General features: G+C 44.3%; 1 protein-coding gene across 3 annotated transcripts; it reads left to right on the top strand.

Moving 5' to 3' along the window:
- Positions 1-374: 374 nt before the first annotated feature.
- On the top strand, positions 375-15,044 carry ccnk (cyclin K). Of its 3 annotated transcripts, XM_083789913.1 has the most exons (12): positions 375-509; positions 4,856-5,091; positions 5,363-5,444; positions 5,562-5,693; positions 6,429-6,537; positions 6,661-6,718; positions 7,652-7,682; positions 8,109-8,247; positions 9,926-10,149; positions 10,543-10,573; positions 11,338-11,409; positions 13,148-15,044. In XM_083789913.1, the coding sequence occupies exons 1-12, from the start codon at positions 501-503 to the stop codon at positions 13,699-13,701; spliced, it is 1,677 nt and encodes a 558-aa protein (XP_083646039.1). In that variant the 5' UTR covers positions 375-500; the 3' UTR covers positions 13,702-15,044. The 3 variants fall into 3 exon arrangements, with proteins under 3 accessions (XP_083646039.1, XP_083646041.1, XP_083646040.1); XM_083789915.1 differs by lacking the exon at positions 7,652-7,682 and having other exon boundaries at positions 6,432-6,537; positions 8,078-8,247; XM_083789914.1 differs by lacking the exon at positions 7,652-7,682 and having other exon boundaries at positions 8,078-8,247.
- Positions 15,045-15,261: the final 217 nt, after the last annotated feature.

The following is a 15,261-nucleotide window of genomic DNA, read 5'->3' as shown; positions in this document are numbered from 1 at the left end:
CACCCACCAACCCCTTTCGGCCTTTCCCCTCACTGTATATATTCTTTCCCCCTTTTTACCTCTATGATTTCCTGTTTTAATATGGCTATATATAGTAGTGTATATTTGTACCTCTAAATGTTATGTTAAATGTTATGATGAATTGAACATGGTGGACCCTATTGTAAACAAGTGCTTTATGGTGTCGACCACAGTTAACAGTTTTGTATTGAGTTGTGCTTGAAAATGTAGTGTAATTCTCCAATCTGTTAATACATTCTTCAATCAATCAATAAATCAATCAAACAAACGGTTGCTTGTTTCTCTCACACGATCTGGCAACACTGGTACTGCGGCGTCACTGCCCGACGATACGACGTACGTGCCGTGACGTTTTCAAAGATGGCGGTGCCCTTGTTACAATGGGTGCTGCTACTTGATACTTGCTAAGCAAACTCACCCCGAATGATTCTAAAATCACTCGCAACTGTGAATATTCGGTCGACTACGCAGAAGGCTACATGTTAAAGGTAAGAACATAATGCTCTGTAGACCAAAACGGGGAGTCGCCAGACCAGAGGGCGGACAGAATCCGATCCTAGATGGTTTTGTGTCGGCTTGGAAAGTTCCTAGCATTAACCTCCTTTACCTCGAATGAGGCGAGATTAACTAGCTGAGGATAATGACACTAAGGATGGCAACAGTGACATCATCGCTAGTATCAACAACCATTAAGCCCAAAACCACACTTAGTTGCAAGTGCAACTCCTTCCTTAGTTGGGACAGAACCGTTTTAAGGAAAACAACGACCTTAAAACGGTTTTTATCCCAAGGAAGGATCTTGCACTTGCAACTGGTGTGGTTTGGGCTTTTAGTGTGTGTAATGTAGCATCATAACATGGGGACTGGGGAGCGAGGCGAGCCTTTCAGCTGACGATTTATTTTATCTATGTATTTAATTATTTGTTATTTTGTACCTGTCTGATAGTCTCTCGCGTTGCCAGACTGTTGCCTCTGCGATTTTCAAACGCTTCGTCCATAAGGACCATTGTCTGGCTACGCGGGACTAACTAGTCGATTATCAAACTAGCTAACTAGGATGGTGCTGGTACTGCATGTGCCTAAAGATCTCTATGCCTAATGTTATGCTCTGTTTTACGAGGGTAAATCATAAATGGCAGGTCATCTACAAGCTCACCGACGAGTTGTGTGAACTCTGTATGGTTGTTTAAGCCGTGATGTGACATCACTGAGGCATCCCGTGCGTGTGCGTGTTTGTGACTGTGACCATGGATGGTCTCGTGTGGGTAGCTACGAGCATCTTCAAGTTATCAGACCGGCGGTAACTTTGTCTTGTTGTTGTGATGTGACTGTGAGCCTGCTGCAGTGCTGCTGCAACGTGATGTTAATCACGATTGTTTTGGAACGGCCGTGCATGGATGTGAATGCTCTCATAATATCCTATCCTTTTGATAGCGTGATAGAGTTAAGTACTATTGGTTCACACGAAGCTAACTTGTACTAATCGTAGATAGCTGTGACCGACCTATAAACTAACAGGTAGTTTAACTTTCAGGACCTTATTGAAGCAACTAAATGTCTCGTCAATCGTCAAAGGTAACAGTGTTAGTGTGCAGCGGCCTTTAGGCTATTTGTCTATTTGAACTAGATGGCAGGTGATGTGTAATCTTGCATTGTGTACACATAGGCATAGCCTTGGGTCACAAGAAGGTCTCCTGTCATGACACATGACAGTCTTGTGTCAAGGCTAGTGTACACTGACTGTACTGGCCTCTTTAACACTTAAAGTACTTGCTGTTGTTGGTCAATTCTTTGCACACCTGTTGGCTTGGCCAGTTGGACACAGGTTGTGTTCCCTCCCTGTGTGCTGATGGTTATTCCACCAGAACTGGCACCAGAACTGTACCTTTTTTCTGTATTTTTGTTTTGTTACTGTGGTGCTGCTTATGGCAACTGAATTCCCCTCTAGTGTCCGGATCAGTAAAGGCCTGTAACAAGTACTGTCGCCCATAATCCATCTCACCCTCGATTCGTTTCCACGGACCTCACGACACGTCAACCGCTCGGTGCAGCGGTTCTTGTATTCTTTATTTTGTTTTATTGAGAATAATGTTAGAAATAAGTTTAGGGTTAGGCATTGTTTTACTGGGGTTAAGTTTAGGAATACTGGGTTAGGTTTTGGCACCGTTTTACTGAGGTTAAGGGTTAGGAATAAGGTTAGGTTTAACCGTTTAAACATAATTTACTTATGTTACTTTAGGAATACCAGGCTGAGCAGTTCTGCCGGCTGTACGCCCGGAGTGACTTGGTAAATGGGGCAACTTTGTTGGTATTCCTGTCTGTGACTCTACAACAGTACCACTACTGGATTGAAAACATTGTTATTGTTAAAACCGACCTGACCGCCCAGGCGGTGGCGTAACTGTCTGGGCACCCGACTGGTAATCCAGTCGCAGTGTGCCGCGGGTTCGACCCCCGAGCCCGACATGGCCTTTACGGCATGTCATCCCCCCATCTCTCTCCCGTTTCCTGTCAGCCTACTGTCTGTCCTTTCAAAAACCAATAAAAGGCGTAAGCCGAAAAAAAGGAAAAAAAACCCGTAGTAGACCCGTAGACCATGTAGTCCACTTGCCAGAATGTGAACCCAGACATGTTGAGTACACCAAGGGTTTATGTTAGAAATGTTGAGTATGGGTCCCCAGCATGTAGAAACTGCCGAATGCTAACTTGCATATGTTGAGAAATGTTCATAATTGGCGTAATGTGACCATACCAACAACTTATAGAAGGCAAACAATTCAACATTTCATCATGCTTTAAGTAGCATGTGAAATGCAGCACATGTCAGCACATTTGGTGCTGACATGTGGCTATGGCCGTGTTAGCCCAAGGAGTGTTTGTTTTGCAAAACTAATGCTTGGAATGGATTCAGCATCATGCAAACCCCCTAGTTTGACATGTCACATGCTACATAAAGTATGATGAAAATTTGATTCTATAGGTTGATAAGGGTATGGTTACATTTATGCCAATTATGAAAATTGCTCAACATAAGCAAGTTAGCATCCAGCAGTTTTTACATGCTGGGGACCAGTGTTGTTTTTGGCAGGCATTTAGTCAGTCTTAGTCTTTTGGACGAAATGCTTATTAGTTTTAGTCACTCTTAGTCATTTGGTCAAAATGCTTAATTAGTCTTAGTCATTTCTATCCTTGATAGTTTTAGTCAGTTTTAGTCATTTTAGTCGACGAAAACGTAAAAGGTTTTAGTCCAGTTTTAGTCATTTTTTTTTAAATGTCTTTAAATAAAATGTCTATAGCGTACAGGTATTAATACATTGGCATTGGAATCAAGGTTGACAGGTTGTTCAACTTGTACTAGGTTGTACAACTTGTAACAGTTAAAAATAAAATGGAGAGAAAGGAAGCGCCAGCACACAATAAATGCCGTTGTTATTATGAATAAAACGTTTAGGGATTTCATGTTTGTGTGACTTCTTGACTGGGAAAGACCTGTTGGTGTTAGCCTGTTACGTTCGGTTCCCTTCCCTAATGTGTCTCTGGATAAACAGCAGCAACACACATGTCTGCTGTAACATTAGCAGCATATGTTTCGCGGTCGTCTATTTGTGTTCATGTTAAATCGCCACGTTGCGATACGTTATGCTCATCCCATCAGCAACCAAATATATGCAACGGCAACTTACCGTTACCGCCGCATATATCTCTTTGTGGAGAGCCTTGAGGTGTCGCTTTAAGTTGGTGGTATTCTTCCCAACTAACTTGAAGCCACATGGTTTGTCCCCGTCTCCCGGTACGAGGCACTCTGTTTTATTCGTTGTCGTTTTCGACGACCGCCAAGCTCCGGTGTTGAGGCTGTGGGCGCCGCCATCATGGTCAACTGAAAACTTTGTTCGTCAATCCACTAACATTTTCGTCTAGCCTCGTCTCGTCAACGATAACACACACATCTCGTCATCGAACAGAGCTGATTTAGCTCGTCAGCGTCAGTCTTGTCCCAAATTATTTTATTGTCGTTCGTTTTCCTACATAATGCCTCATTTGCATATAAAAAAATGTAAGATTTGTAATACAATAAATCATTGTCTTCGTGTAAGTACTCAATTGGGGAAGTTTCATGGTGATAACAATCTAATATAGGTATGGTTTTGCCCACTCAATTCAGAATGAACGTTTCAATTTTGGAGCTCTGGCTCATGGACTAAAAACCAAAAAGAACTGAACCGGTTCCCATTGGGAACCAACCGGTGGAAAAGGGGCCTCTGTGGCCTCAATCTGTTGAGGCCACTGAGCAGCACTAGTGTCAACATTATAACAATAAAACTTAGTTTGTCGAAAGAATGACGTTCCCTGGAGACATCACACCCATACCGGTCTGGGAAGAATCACAGAGTTCAGGGGAAGATGAAGAAGGAATCATGTTGCTTACTCTTGATTGATTGGGAGGACGAAGTAAGGTCCATTGCCACGGAGATGCACAAGATTACATCCATATTTTGTGGCGACAATGTCGGCAAGCTGCAGGCAGTATGAACGCTCAAAACTCAGGATGTCGTGAGACACAGCGTGGTGGCATGGTGCGGCGTACCTGCGTACCATGCCAATCAGCACTTGCTTAAAGCATAAACTGGCCTTAATACTCCTGTCCTCTGAGGTGTTCGCTCTGAAATGCTTTGTAAACACTTCCAACCTGTCGTGATCATCCCATCCCTATTCTGGGCATGTCATTATAGTTGAAATATAGTTGCTTTCAACATTTTCAAAAATATCAGATTCATTATAGCAAACAATTTAGATTTAGTTTTGTCATCTAACTTTTTTCTCCTTCATCTGTTAGTCTAGTGCAGCCGGCCCGTCCGTCGTTGCCTCTCCACAACCAATGAAGGACTACAAGGAGAACTCGTCTCTATCTGGCCAGACATTTCTAGAGCACATCAAGCCATGCTGGTACTGGGACAAGAAGGACCTGGCCCACACCCCGTCCCAGTCCGAGGGCCTGGACCCGGGCACAGAGGCTCGGTACCGGAGAGAGGGGGCCCGTTTCATTTTTGACGTGGGGACCCGACTTGGCCTGTAAGTTGTCCACACCACTTTCCACCTGTCCCTATTTTGGCCATGTCATTATAGTGAATAAAGTAGCAGATCTACAAGCTCACAATGCACTGCAATGGGACACATTTTTGACAAATTGTGAGAAATGCCATTTCCACTAAATGGTTGATTCAGATGTTTACCAATACATGCTAGAAATGCTTGTTAATGTACAGTAGTTGATGATCGGTAAGAAGGTCAGAGGTTCTGACCTAAAGTGCTGTTTTTGTGAAATTCCTGACTTTATTTCCAGACACTATGATACACTGGCCACTGGAATCATCTACTTTCATCGCTTCTACATGTTCCATTCCTTCAAGCAATTCCCCAGATATGTGAGTTATGTTGACTTTTATGACTATTTTATTCATTGCCATTGAGTAGTCCTATGTGCTGATGTGTGTAGTGTATTTCATATGTATGATCAACCGTATGACTTGTACAACCAACAGGTGACAGGTGCGTGCTGCCTCTTCCTGGCAGGGAAAGTGGAGGAGACCCCAAAGAAATGTAAAGACATCATCAAAACGGCTCGGAGCTTACTGAACGACGTACAGTTTGCTCAGTTTGGAGACGACCCAAAGGTCTAGTGTCTCTTTTGTCTGTTTCTACAAACCTGAGATAACTTTTGTAGGAATGTCCAGGGTGGGTCCACACAAAATATAAACATTAGATGAGTTTATGAATAATGACTGTCTGCAATAAGGAACAGAATAAGAATAGCTTGTGTGGTGAAGCTAAATATGATTAAGCCCCAAATAGATCTTTGGGTGTTTGCTTGTAGCATGGTTATAGTTTAGAATATGTCCTTAGGTTTTCACATAGACATATATAAAGGCGAGATGGCGCAAGGCGGAGTCTCCGACGTCGTTCACGGACGGCCATCTTGCTACAGTCCTACAGTACAGTACATTCTGTGGTAGCTTGTGAACAGCTCAGAGAAAAATACTCAAATCGCTAAAGCTTTGAGGGATTTACAAACGGTTTGGTTTATTACAAACGTTATCAACGTGGCTATGATTCAGGGTGCTTATCTGCTTAATGTTTTTCATATGAAAAAGCATACAAGTATGCTGACATCTCTGATGTTTATAACGAACCAAATTGGTTGAAAATCGGTTGAAAATGTAGCAAGTTATGATTATTTAAAAAGTACATGCCCAATAGACACAAGCCCAGAATACATTGCATTACAAAGCACTGTGTCCTTAGTTTGTAGATTGTCTAATTTTACTAGTCAACCAAAGTAGATCAGCCATTTTTTACTATTTATCGTACACCAAGTACGGGTGCATGAGTTGCCTGTGTTCACGTGTCAGCAGGAAGAGGTGATGGTGTTAGAACGGATCCTGCTTCAGACCATCAAGTTTGACCTGCAGGTGGAGCACCCGTACATGTTTCTGCTGCGCTATGTCAAGCAGCTCAAAGGTACCAGGCTCCACCAAGCCATGTCTCTGTGTGGACTTTATTAAAAAATAATTGTATTACAAAGATTTGTACCAAGTGTACAATTTTGTTTTATTTTTGTAATCTTTGCTATTCCTGTTCAAGGTGACAAGAATAAAGTACAGAAAGTACTACAGATGGCCTGGACCTTTGTCAATGATAGGTGAGCTACAGGCGTGGGACCCTTTTCTCTCACACACTCACACACTCAGTCACTCACACACTCTCTCTCCACTTTTCTCTATCTCGACAAAATGTACTACTTGAATGTACAGTACTCTGTTATGTATCGTATGATATTTACTTTTGTTTAATATTTTGGTGTCTGCGTGTTGGCACAGGAAATATATTGCACACACTAACACACACACACACACACACACACACACAAGCCTTGCATCCATACACGTGAACTTTTTGATTGGTTATTTCTTATTTTTTAAATATATTTCTGGGCCTTTTTTGCCTTTTATTGATAGATGTATAGTATGTAGACAGGAAACCGGGGAGAGGGATGGGAGTTGCATGTGCATTTCACATTTCTAATGGACAAATAGGCCAGACATGTATGCAACTATGCATACATACTGTACAACCTCATTGCAATAGTTTTGCATTGCTTCACAGCTCAACTAATAAGAATGTGAATTTTCGGACGATACAGCAATTAATGGTATGAAAGATGCTATGCTGCGCAACAATACTATGTTGCCTAATACTTTGTTTAACCCATTTTGGGCGGGAACCCCTTTTGGTGTTTTAAACATTATGTTATAATTTAGCTATTGAAAAATAGCAGATCTACAAGCTCATAGCGTGCCAGCTTGTAGGTCTGCTATTTTTTTTAAATCGTAAAAGTGTGGCGCAAATCTTTGAATATATATTCTTTCAAAGTGAATGTTTTAAACTCAGGCCTAAATGAGTTAATAATAAATAAATAAAATATATTATATATATATGTAGAAGAAAAAGAAAATGTCACTCTATACCATCATGATCCAAAATATGTCCAAGGCTTGACCCCTCGCAACATATAAATAAAGCAGCTGTTAATGTGATGTCACCTGTGCCGTGTGCCCCCCCGTCCTCCCTGCAGCCTGTGCACCATGCTGTCCCTGCAGTGGGAGGTAATACAGGTGTTTAGGTGTCTATAATAACCCTACATCCTCCCTGCAGCCTGTGCACCATGCTGTCTCTGCAGTGGGAGGTAATACAGGTGTTTAGGTGTCTATAATAACCCTCCCTCCATCCATCCTCCCTGCAGCCTGTGCACCATGCTGTCTCTGCAGTGGGAGGTAATACAGGTGTTTAGGTGTCTATAATAACCCTCCCTCCCTACATCCTCCCTGGCAGCCTGTGCACCATGCTGTCTCTGCAGTGGGAGGTAATACAGGTGTTTAGGTGTCTATAATAACCCTCCATCCTCCCTGCAGCCTGTGCACCATGCTGGCCCTGCAGTGGGAGGTAATACAGGTGTTTAGGTGTCTCTAATAACCCTCCCTCCATCCATCCTCCCTGGCAGCCTGTGCACCATGCTGTCTCTGCAGTGGGAGCCAGAGATCATAGCCGTGGCCGTCATGTACCTGGCCGGACGCCTCTGCAAGTTCGACATCCAGGAGTGGACCGCCAAGCAGTCGTCCCGGCGCTGGTGGGAACAGTTTGTCCAAGACGTCCCAGTGGAGCTCCTGGAAGGTATTCTTTGGACATTTTGACGTGTGGACACTTTTCATGCTGTAAAGTTTACAGAAATGAAAGGTGTCCGTTTACAGTGTAAACGAATTACACTGCTGTTCTGAACGGTCCAACAATTTTTTGGAACTTGTAAGCATTGCTACCTCGTCTTATGTCTCTCTAGAAGCGTTAATATTCCAAACAAGGTGCTTGCTGAAGTCAGAAATGATCACAGAACATCGGCATTATGATCAAAACCATGGAGAGCGAACAGCTTTACCGTTGCTTGGTGTCCCATTGGCCAATCAGGTTAGACCGTCAGTATGACTAGGGCTAGAACAGGTCGTCTAGTTTTCGTGAGCTTTCATTATAAAAGGAATGCCACGAGACACAGTTCATAGTTTGATGTTCTGATTAGGTCTTTACTACGTATTACGTATACTACGTATATGGTACTTTAATTCATACAATGCGGCTGCACTACTAAAAACGGCACATCTTGTTGCAACCGCAGGTCACATGATTTACTATGAAATCGTACATTTCCCGTCAGTCACGGGAATGCCCCAGTCACTCATTAGACGGGCCTGCCCCAAAGTTATTTGTGCAGCCACGCCTGTCAGCCTGCGAAAACTAGAGTTCTCAACGGGCCTGAAAATTAAGGCCCGGCCCTACCTGGGCCCTTATCAAACCCTGTACACTCAAGAGAATGTCCCCCGCTACCACCATCAGATCTCCATATATGGAGCTGACCTGTTGACATTCCATATGTTGATCTGACCTCATCAAACCCTGTACACTCAAGACATGCTCCTTATGGCCAGTACAGAATTCATTCCATGTTAATATTACCCCCCATGCCAAAGCGCTAGTGCTCGCCAGCAGTCTGCCGTCAACGAGGTGGATGCGACTTTAGGGCGAGGTCGCTTCTTGCCCTTAGCAGATCTATACCAGTAAGACGCCTATCTTCAAGCTTGTAGACACACATGTTTAAATCAGGCTCAAGGGTCCCTTAAGCCCCCCTCCGTGTGTTTTCTGTGAGAGTGACCGAGTCCAGACGTTTTTATTTGCAGGGAGGAAAAAAAAGTCTGCGTCCGAGTCCACTCCAATACGGCATACAGTAGCGCAAACGTCGATCACTCTCTGCTGATTTCTGATCGTCTGCACCTAAATTGACGCACACATGTACACACGCACACATCCTGCCGGGAGCTGCCTATGCCATAGAAAGCATAGGTGGACCCCAGGCTACTGTGGCACTGACATGATCATCTAAATTTGAACACCTGCTGTACCATGTGTTTGCCATCATCTGATTTGAGAAGACACTGGTCGTTTTCCTAAGTGGCCGTTTCACCGTGATGTCACTGAACATTGTGCTCCATTATGTTTAGTTTATTGCTCTTTTAACAAGCAGAAGTGTTCCATTCAGACGTGTATTTCAAGGCCCTGCTACGACCCATTTTTTTAATTAATGAAAGAGCAGGAAAAGTCATTAAAAACAAAAGAATGGAATGTAAAAGCAAAGACTGGTAATAATACATTTGGCCAATGTGGGTCCTGATGGAAAACGACCCATTTTCTTCTTTGATTTGTAGACACAGCTAGTCTGATTTAAGGTGACCTTTCTTGTGTGTGTGTGTGTGTGTGTGTGTGTGTGTGTGTGTGTGTGCGTGTGTCCGTCCGTGTGTGTGTCCAGACATCTGCCATCAGATCCTGGATCTGTACTCCCAGGGCAATAAACCCATCCCACAGCAGATCCAGGAGAAGCAGGAGAGGGCCTCCTCAACACCCCAGCCGCTAGCTCCTCCTGCCCCCCCGGCCCCACTAAGCCTGCCCCAGGCCTCCAACCCACCTCCCCCTCCACCAAAGAAGACCTCGCCCGTGGGCAGCAGCCCCTCGCGCTCGCTCAAACGCTCACATGTGAGTATGCACACATCGCCTCAGGCGCTCCGTTATGATTTCAATAAAGTGATTTATTCCTGTGATTAATCTCCGTCTTGAGCGTCGAGCGTTACTATTCGATAGGATGGAGACCTCTGTTTATGCCGCTCAGGGTGTTAATAGTAACTCCATGTTGTAATGAGGAACATTCACATTATGATGATAAATGGCACATATTCGGAAACTTTACATCACTAAACCATCCCGGTTGTGCAAATTCACGACCTGGAGTTCACATTATCATGTCTCTTTCAAGCGACCGGAATGTTTTACCAGGCCAACATTTTATGACAAATCAATTGTTTCACCACTACACTGCATATGACATGGGGATTTAATTTCTCTAATTGATTGTTTGTCTTCTCGTTTCAGGTGTCCCCGAAAGATGAACCTAAGCCTCCAGGTAAGACGTTGGATATAACTGCAGGCAGCTTATGCTGTATTCTATTGCTTCAAAGTTTGATGTCTCAATGTCTCAAGTTTGTGCACTGTTAGCAAAATGCTGCCAAGAACAATTCATTTAGAAACGTAACGATGCCAATTTTGGAAGAGGCGACATGAGTGTTCCTGGAAGCAGTGACCGAAACAAATTTCTTGCCAAGTGTTTGCTGTGACGGGATTTGTTTTATTTGGTTCCTCTGCTCCAGTAAATGTTGACATTTGTCTACCGCTCTGTTCCGCAACTGTATCCACCGTCACACAAGGGTGTCGCTGACTCGCTGGCCGAAGGGAACGGATTTACAAGCTGCTCCGTTCTTTTTGGCAAGCGACAGCGTCGTCCCACAGAGTATGCATTTGGCTTAACCCATTTAGGCCTGACGTTGAAATTTAAAAAATTTTCTGAAAAACCTCATGTTTCTGTATCAGTGGTGCTCAATATTTTATGTCAAGGACCCCAGAAATATGATATGTAATTGGCCACCGACCCCATCTGGAAATATGTTGTTCCAGGTTGTTCCCTGTGAAAGAATATATATTGAAAGATTTGTGCCACATTTTCACACGATTCTTAAAAAATAGCAGACCTACAAGCTCTTAGCGTGGCACTCGGTGCTTATAGATCTGCTATTTTTTGCTAGTATAACATAATGCTTGAAACACCAAAAGGGGTTCCCGCCCAAAATGGGTTAAAGCTTTCTCGTCTCACTGAATGGTCTCATTTGACAGAACAAGTTGGCTCGAAGATCCCACGCCTGGAGAGTCCCATGCCTCCATTGCCTACATCCCAGCCTCCCCCTGGTGAGTTTATCTTCAGTTGTCTGCTTTGATCCCTTCTGGACGTGACTGCTTAGATATAAACAAGTAGATGTGATTAACCACTTAAAAATAGCCGATCTGCAAGCTCACTCTCACTCACGACGCATGATCGGCGCATTGTGAGCTTGGAGATCTGCTGTTTCTGCGGTGTTCCGCTAGCGTATAGGCCTAGGCACATTCTTTTGAATCTTTGCCTCTAACGACATGGGTGCAGGCATTGGGTAAGGGTCCAACACCCTACCCAAATGCTGACCTAACCCTAACCGCACGCGGACCCGCATGTCGGGGCGACGTGTGATTTGGACATGTCAGACTTTTGGTATGTCGGGTTAAATGTCTGCACCCGTCCCCAACGACATCCCCAAAAACGGGTACGCCAGTGTTAAACCATTTAGACCTGAGGACGATTAAAAAACAATTACTTCTACTAATAGTTTTCTGAAAAACCTATGTTTCTATGTCAGTGGTGCTCAACCTTTTTCATGTCAAGGACCCCCAGAATTACCTGTATTTGGCTGCGGACCCCCCCCCATCTGAAAATATGTTAAAGTATAACATGATGCTTCAAACACCAAAAGGGGTTCCCGCAAAAGGCTGTCTTGGACGGGCCCCTTGTCTGGAACTGAAGATGAGGGAGAGCAGGTCGGCCTCCCTGGGTTTTCAGCCCTCTCAGACTCTTGCGTAACCAGCGATAAGTCTCTGGACGTTGGACTTTCTGACTCGTACACGTATTTACACTCCTTTAATGACATGGAACTCCACCCCAGTACTTGAGTCAAAGTATAGATACTGCTGGACAAATATTACTCAACAAGTGACAAACTTGTACTTGGAGTAATGGGTTACTAAATACATTTTCTTTTTAATATCAATGCATTGCTGTATTCAAGTTTTTCAGAAAAAAAAAAGAAAAAAAATACTATTCTATATGATCTCTACACGGCACATGCTATAATTGAAATAGGATTTAATAGGAAAAAAAAAATTCCCTTCCTAGAATTATAGTGGAGTCAAAAGTACAATATTTGTCATAAGTATCCATCAAGTAAGTATTCCATTGCTAATGAGACTCCCAGACAATCTCATTCGCGTTTTCATTTGAGTCTGATGATGAGACCTCCTGCGTGGCCACTAGGAGGCAGTCTCACTCCAATGTCAAGGCAGACAGGTGTTGTTGTCATACTATACTGTCAGTTGTTCATAACACTACTGCCATACCCTGGACAGTGGTTGTTTTAAGGCATACTGCAGTATTGAGTTCATAACCGCCGTTATTTTAACAAAACAACATCCCACGATTTTGTCAACCTGGGGAGAACTGCCCTACTAAAAGAAGAGTACACTAGGAAATGACGTTGTCTAAACAAATCCAACCTGGTCCTAACGAGTGTTAAAAGGATTTATAAAAATGTATATCTTTGTCGAGAACAAACTATATTCAACTGCCAATAACTAAAGAACAGAGTGTCGCGGTGACACACCCAGGACCCACATTTCCAAAAAAAGATATACAGCCCTATTTCAGAAACGGTGAAAAATGCTGATCTACGCGCTTGCAATGTATTGCGTTTATGAGCCTGCAGATCTATTAAAAGGTTTTTAAATTAATCGATTTCCGTGTTATTTAAAAATATATTTTATTACTGACTAACCGAAACTGAATCTTGACCTATTTGGGGATCACTGGTCTAACACAAGCGCTCTCTCTCTGTCTTATCAGAACGCAAAGCTCCCCAGCCGGCTCCGCCTGCAGAGGTCGACCTGGGAGTGGATTCGGCCCCGCCTCCCCCGCACGCCCCTCCCCCTCACCAGCCCCCTCCCCTCCCCCACCGCCCTCCACCGCCCCCGCCCTCCAGCTACGTCCTGCCCACCATGTCCACCACCAGCTCCTACATGTCCGGTGAGGGCTTCCAGAGCCTCCAGTCACTGATGAAGACGGAGGGCCCGTCGTACGCCCCCATGCCACCCAGCTACGCGCCCCCGATGCCGGCCTACCACCACCACGCTTACCCGCCGCCCGCTGCGCCGCCCCCGGGCCCCCCGCCCCCTCCTTCCTCTTACCCTCCGCACAGCATGGCCCAGCATGGCTACCCGCCACCGGGCTACAACCACAGCTACCCTGAGTACCCTCCTCCCGGCCACGGGCCCCCTCCAGGAATTGGTCTCCCCGCTGGGTATGACTATCCCCCTCCGCCCCCCGTGCCCCCAGGACAGTCGCAGCCCCTGCCTCCTCCCCCCGGCATGCAAATGAACCGCAGTGGCTGGATGAGATGAAAATATCGATCCAAGTAACGAGAAGACGGAAAGGAAGAGCGGCCTCCAAACCGAGGCTGCAGAGAATCACAACTGAGGATTTTAATGCTCCCCGCGGACCCAAAACAACTTGGAGGACATGAACTTGTGTTGTCCTGGTGGTACAAACATGGGAGAGATTGCTCATCTCTAGAATAGCTTGAACGCTTGTGTTAAAGGAGAATCCCGTTGTAGCCGTTTTCTTACCGTAATTTGACGTTATCCAATAACACGTCAAACGTGTACCCCAACCGGGTACGCTGGGTCTTTAACAAGGCTACCTCTCCCTGTTACTGAAGCCACGTTGGGACAAAAGACGTCTGTCTTTGGTCATTATGAAAGATTATGAAGAGATTTTTGTCCAAGACCCCCGGTCGGAGCTGAGCTGCACTGCGCTCTGGATGTATTGTAATATTTCACACCACTCGCTCGTTATTGGATATATTAACGTCTGATCAAGGTAAGAAAACGGCTACTCCGGAATTCTCCTTTAACTGGTCAGAAAACTGAAGTGGACAGTATTGTTAGCAGAACGTGGCGGTACGTGTGTGTGCAGTGATTACTTTTCAGTGTATAGCGGCTAGTTCACGGTACAACGCCTACATGATACTTCCACTTCTGGTGTACAGTAATAACACTGTCTACTGTCTGCTTTTCTTTCTGGTAAACCCGAAATCCGTGCACTGAAATCAAATGCATCGAACATTCTGTCACTGTACTTTAATTTTGGCAGAGTGGACATCTGTCTAGAAGTCGCTCATTAATTAAGTATACCCCCGTTAGGAGGGGCTACATTCGTTTTCTTTTAGTTTGACTTTTTACGTTACATTCTCGCCCTCCATTTTCAAAGGAGAGTAAAAATCCCCTAGCTATTTCAAGTTCCATTGTGTGTTTTGACCATGTCTTTGCATCAGTCTACCTGGAGTCCTGTCCACAGAATCTTCACTCCTCCTCAGTAAGAGCTTCGTTGTCTGTATCAGGCTGTGATGAATTCCCAAGATGGTGGAACATGCATATGTATTAAAAGAAACTTGCTGTATATGGTCTTTCTCATAGTTGTGTTACTTTAATTCTGTGAAAAGGGTTTACAGTCATGTTAACACGTTTTTGTTCCCAAACCAGAAAACTAGTCAACCACCCACGTCTATAACACTGGACAAGTCCACGGTATATTTGTACATATCTGGTATGAGGATCTTTATGAAGAGTTTATATACGTATGTGCCTTACCAAGGCTTTTCTTTAACGGATGATTATAACCCTGCACACAACTTTGTTTTTGTGTTTTAACTGGCCCTTGGGAAAATAAAGACCTGCTTTTCCTACTTTGAATCGAGTCATCTGTGTGTAGGATAGATCGGACTTATTTAGTTCGAGGTTTTTTTTTAGGTGCCCTCCTACTTCTGCCTTAGATGATGCCCCATTTCTGTTGCATGTCCAGTACCATGGCACTGTTAGGCCAGTCAATCTAAGCCAAAAAAGGCCCAACCCAAAAGAACTTGCAGTAGTAATATGACAGTTTGTATTGGTCCTAATAGCCTC

The sequence above is a fragment of the Protomyctophum parallelum genome, assembly GCF_964188405.1.
Source record: "Protomyctophum parallelum genome assembly, chromosome: 19".
NCBI classification, from domain to species: domain Eukaryota; kingdom Metazoa; phylum Chordata; class Actinopteri; order Myctophiformes; family Myctophidae; genus Protomyctophum; species Protomyctophum parallelum.
This window is presented reverse-complemented; position numbering and strand designations above follow the sequence as displayed.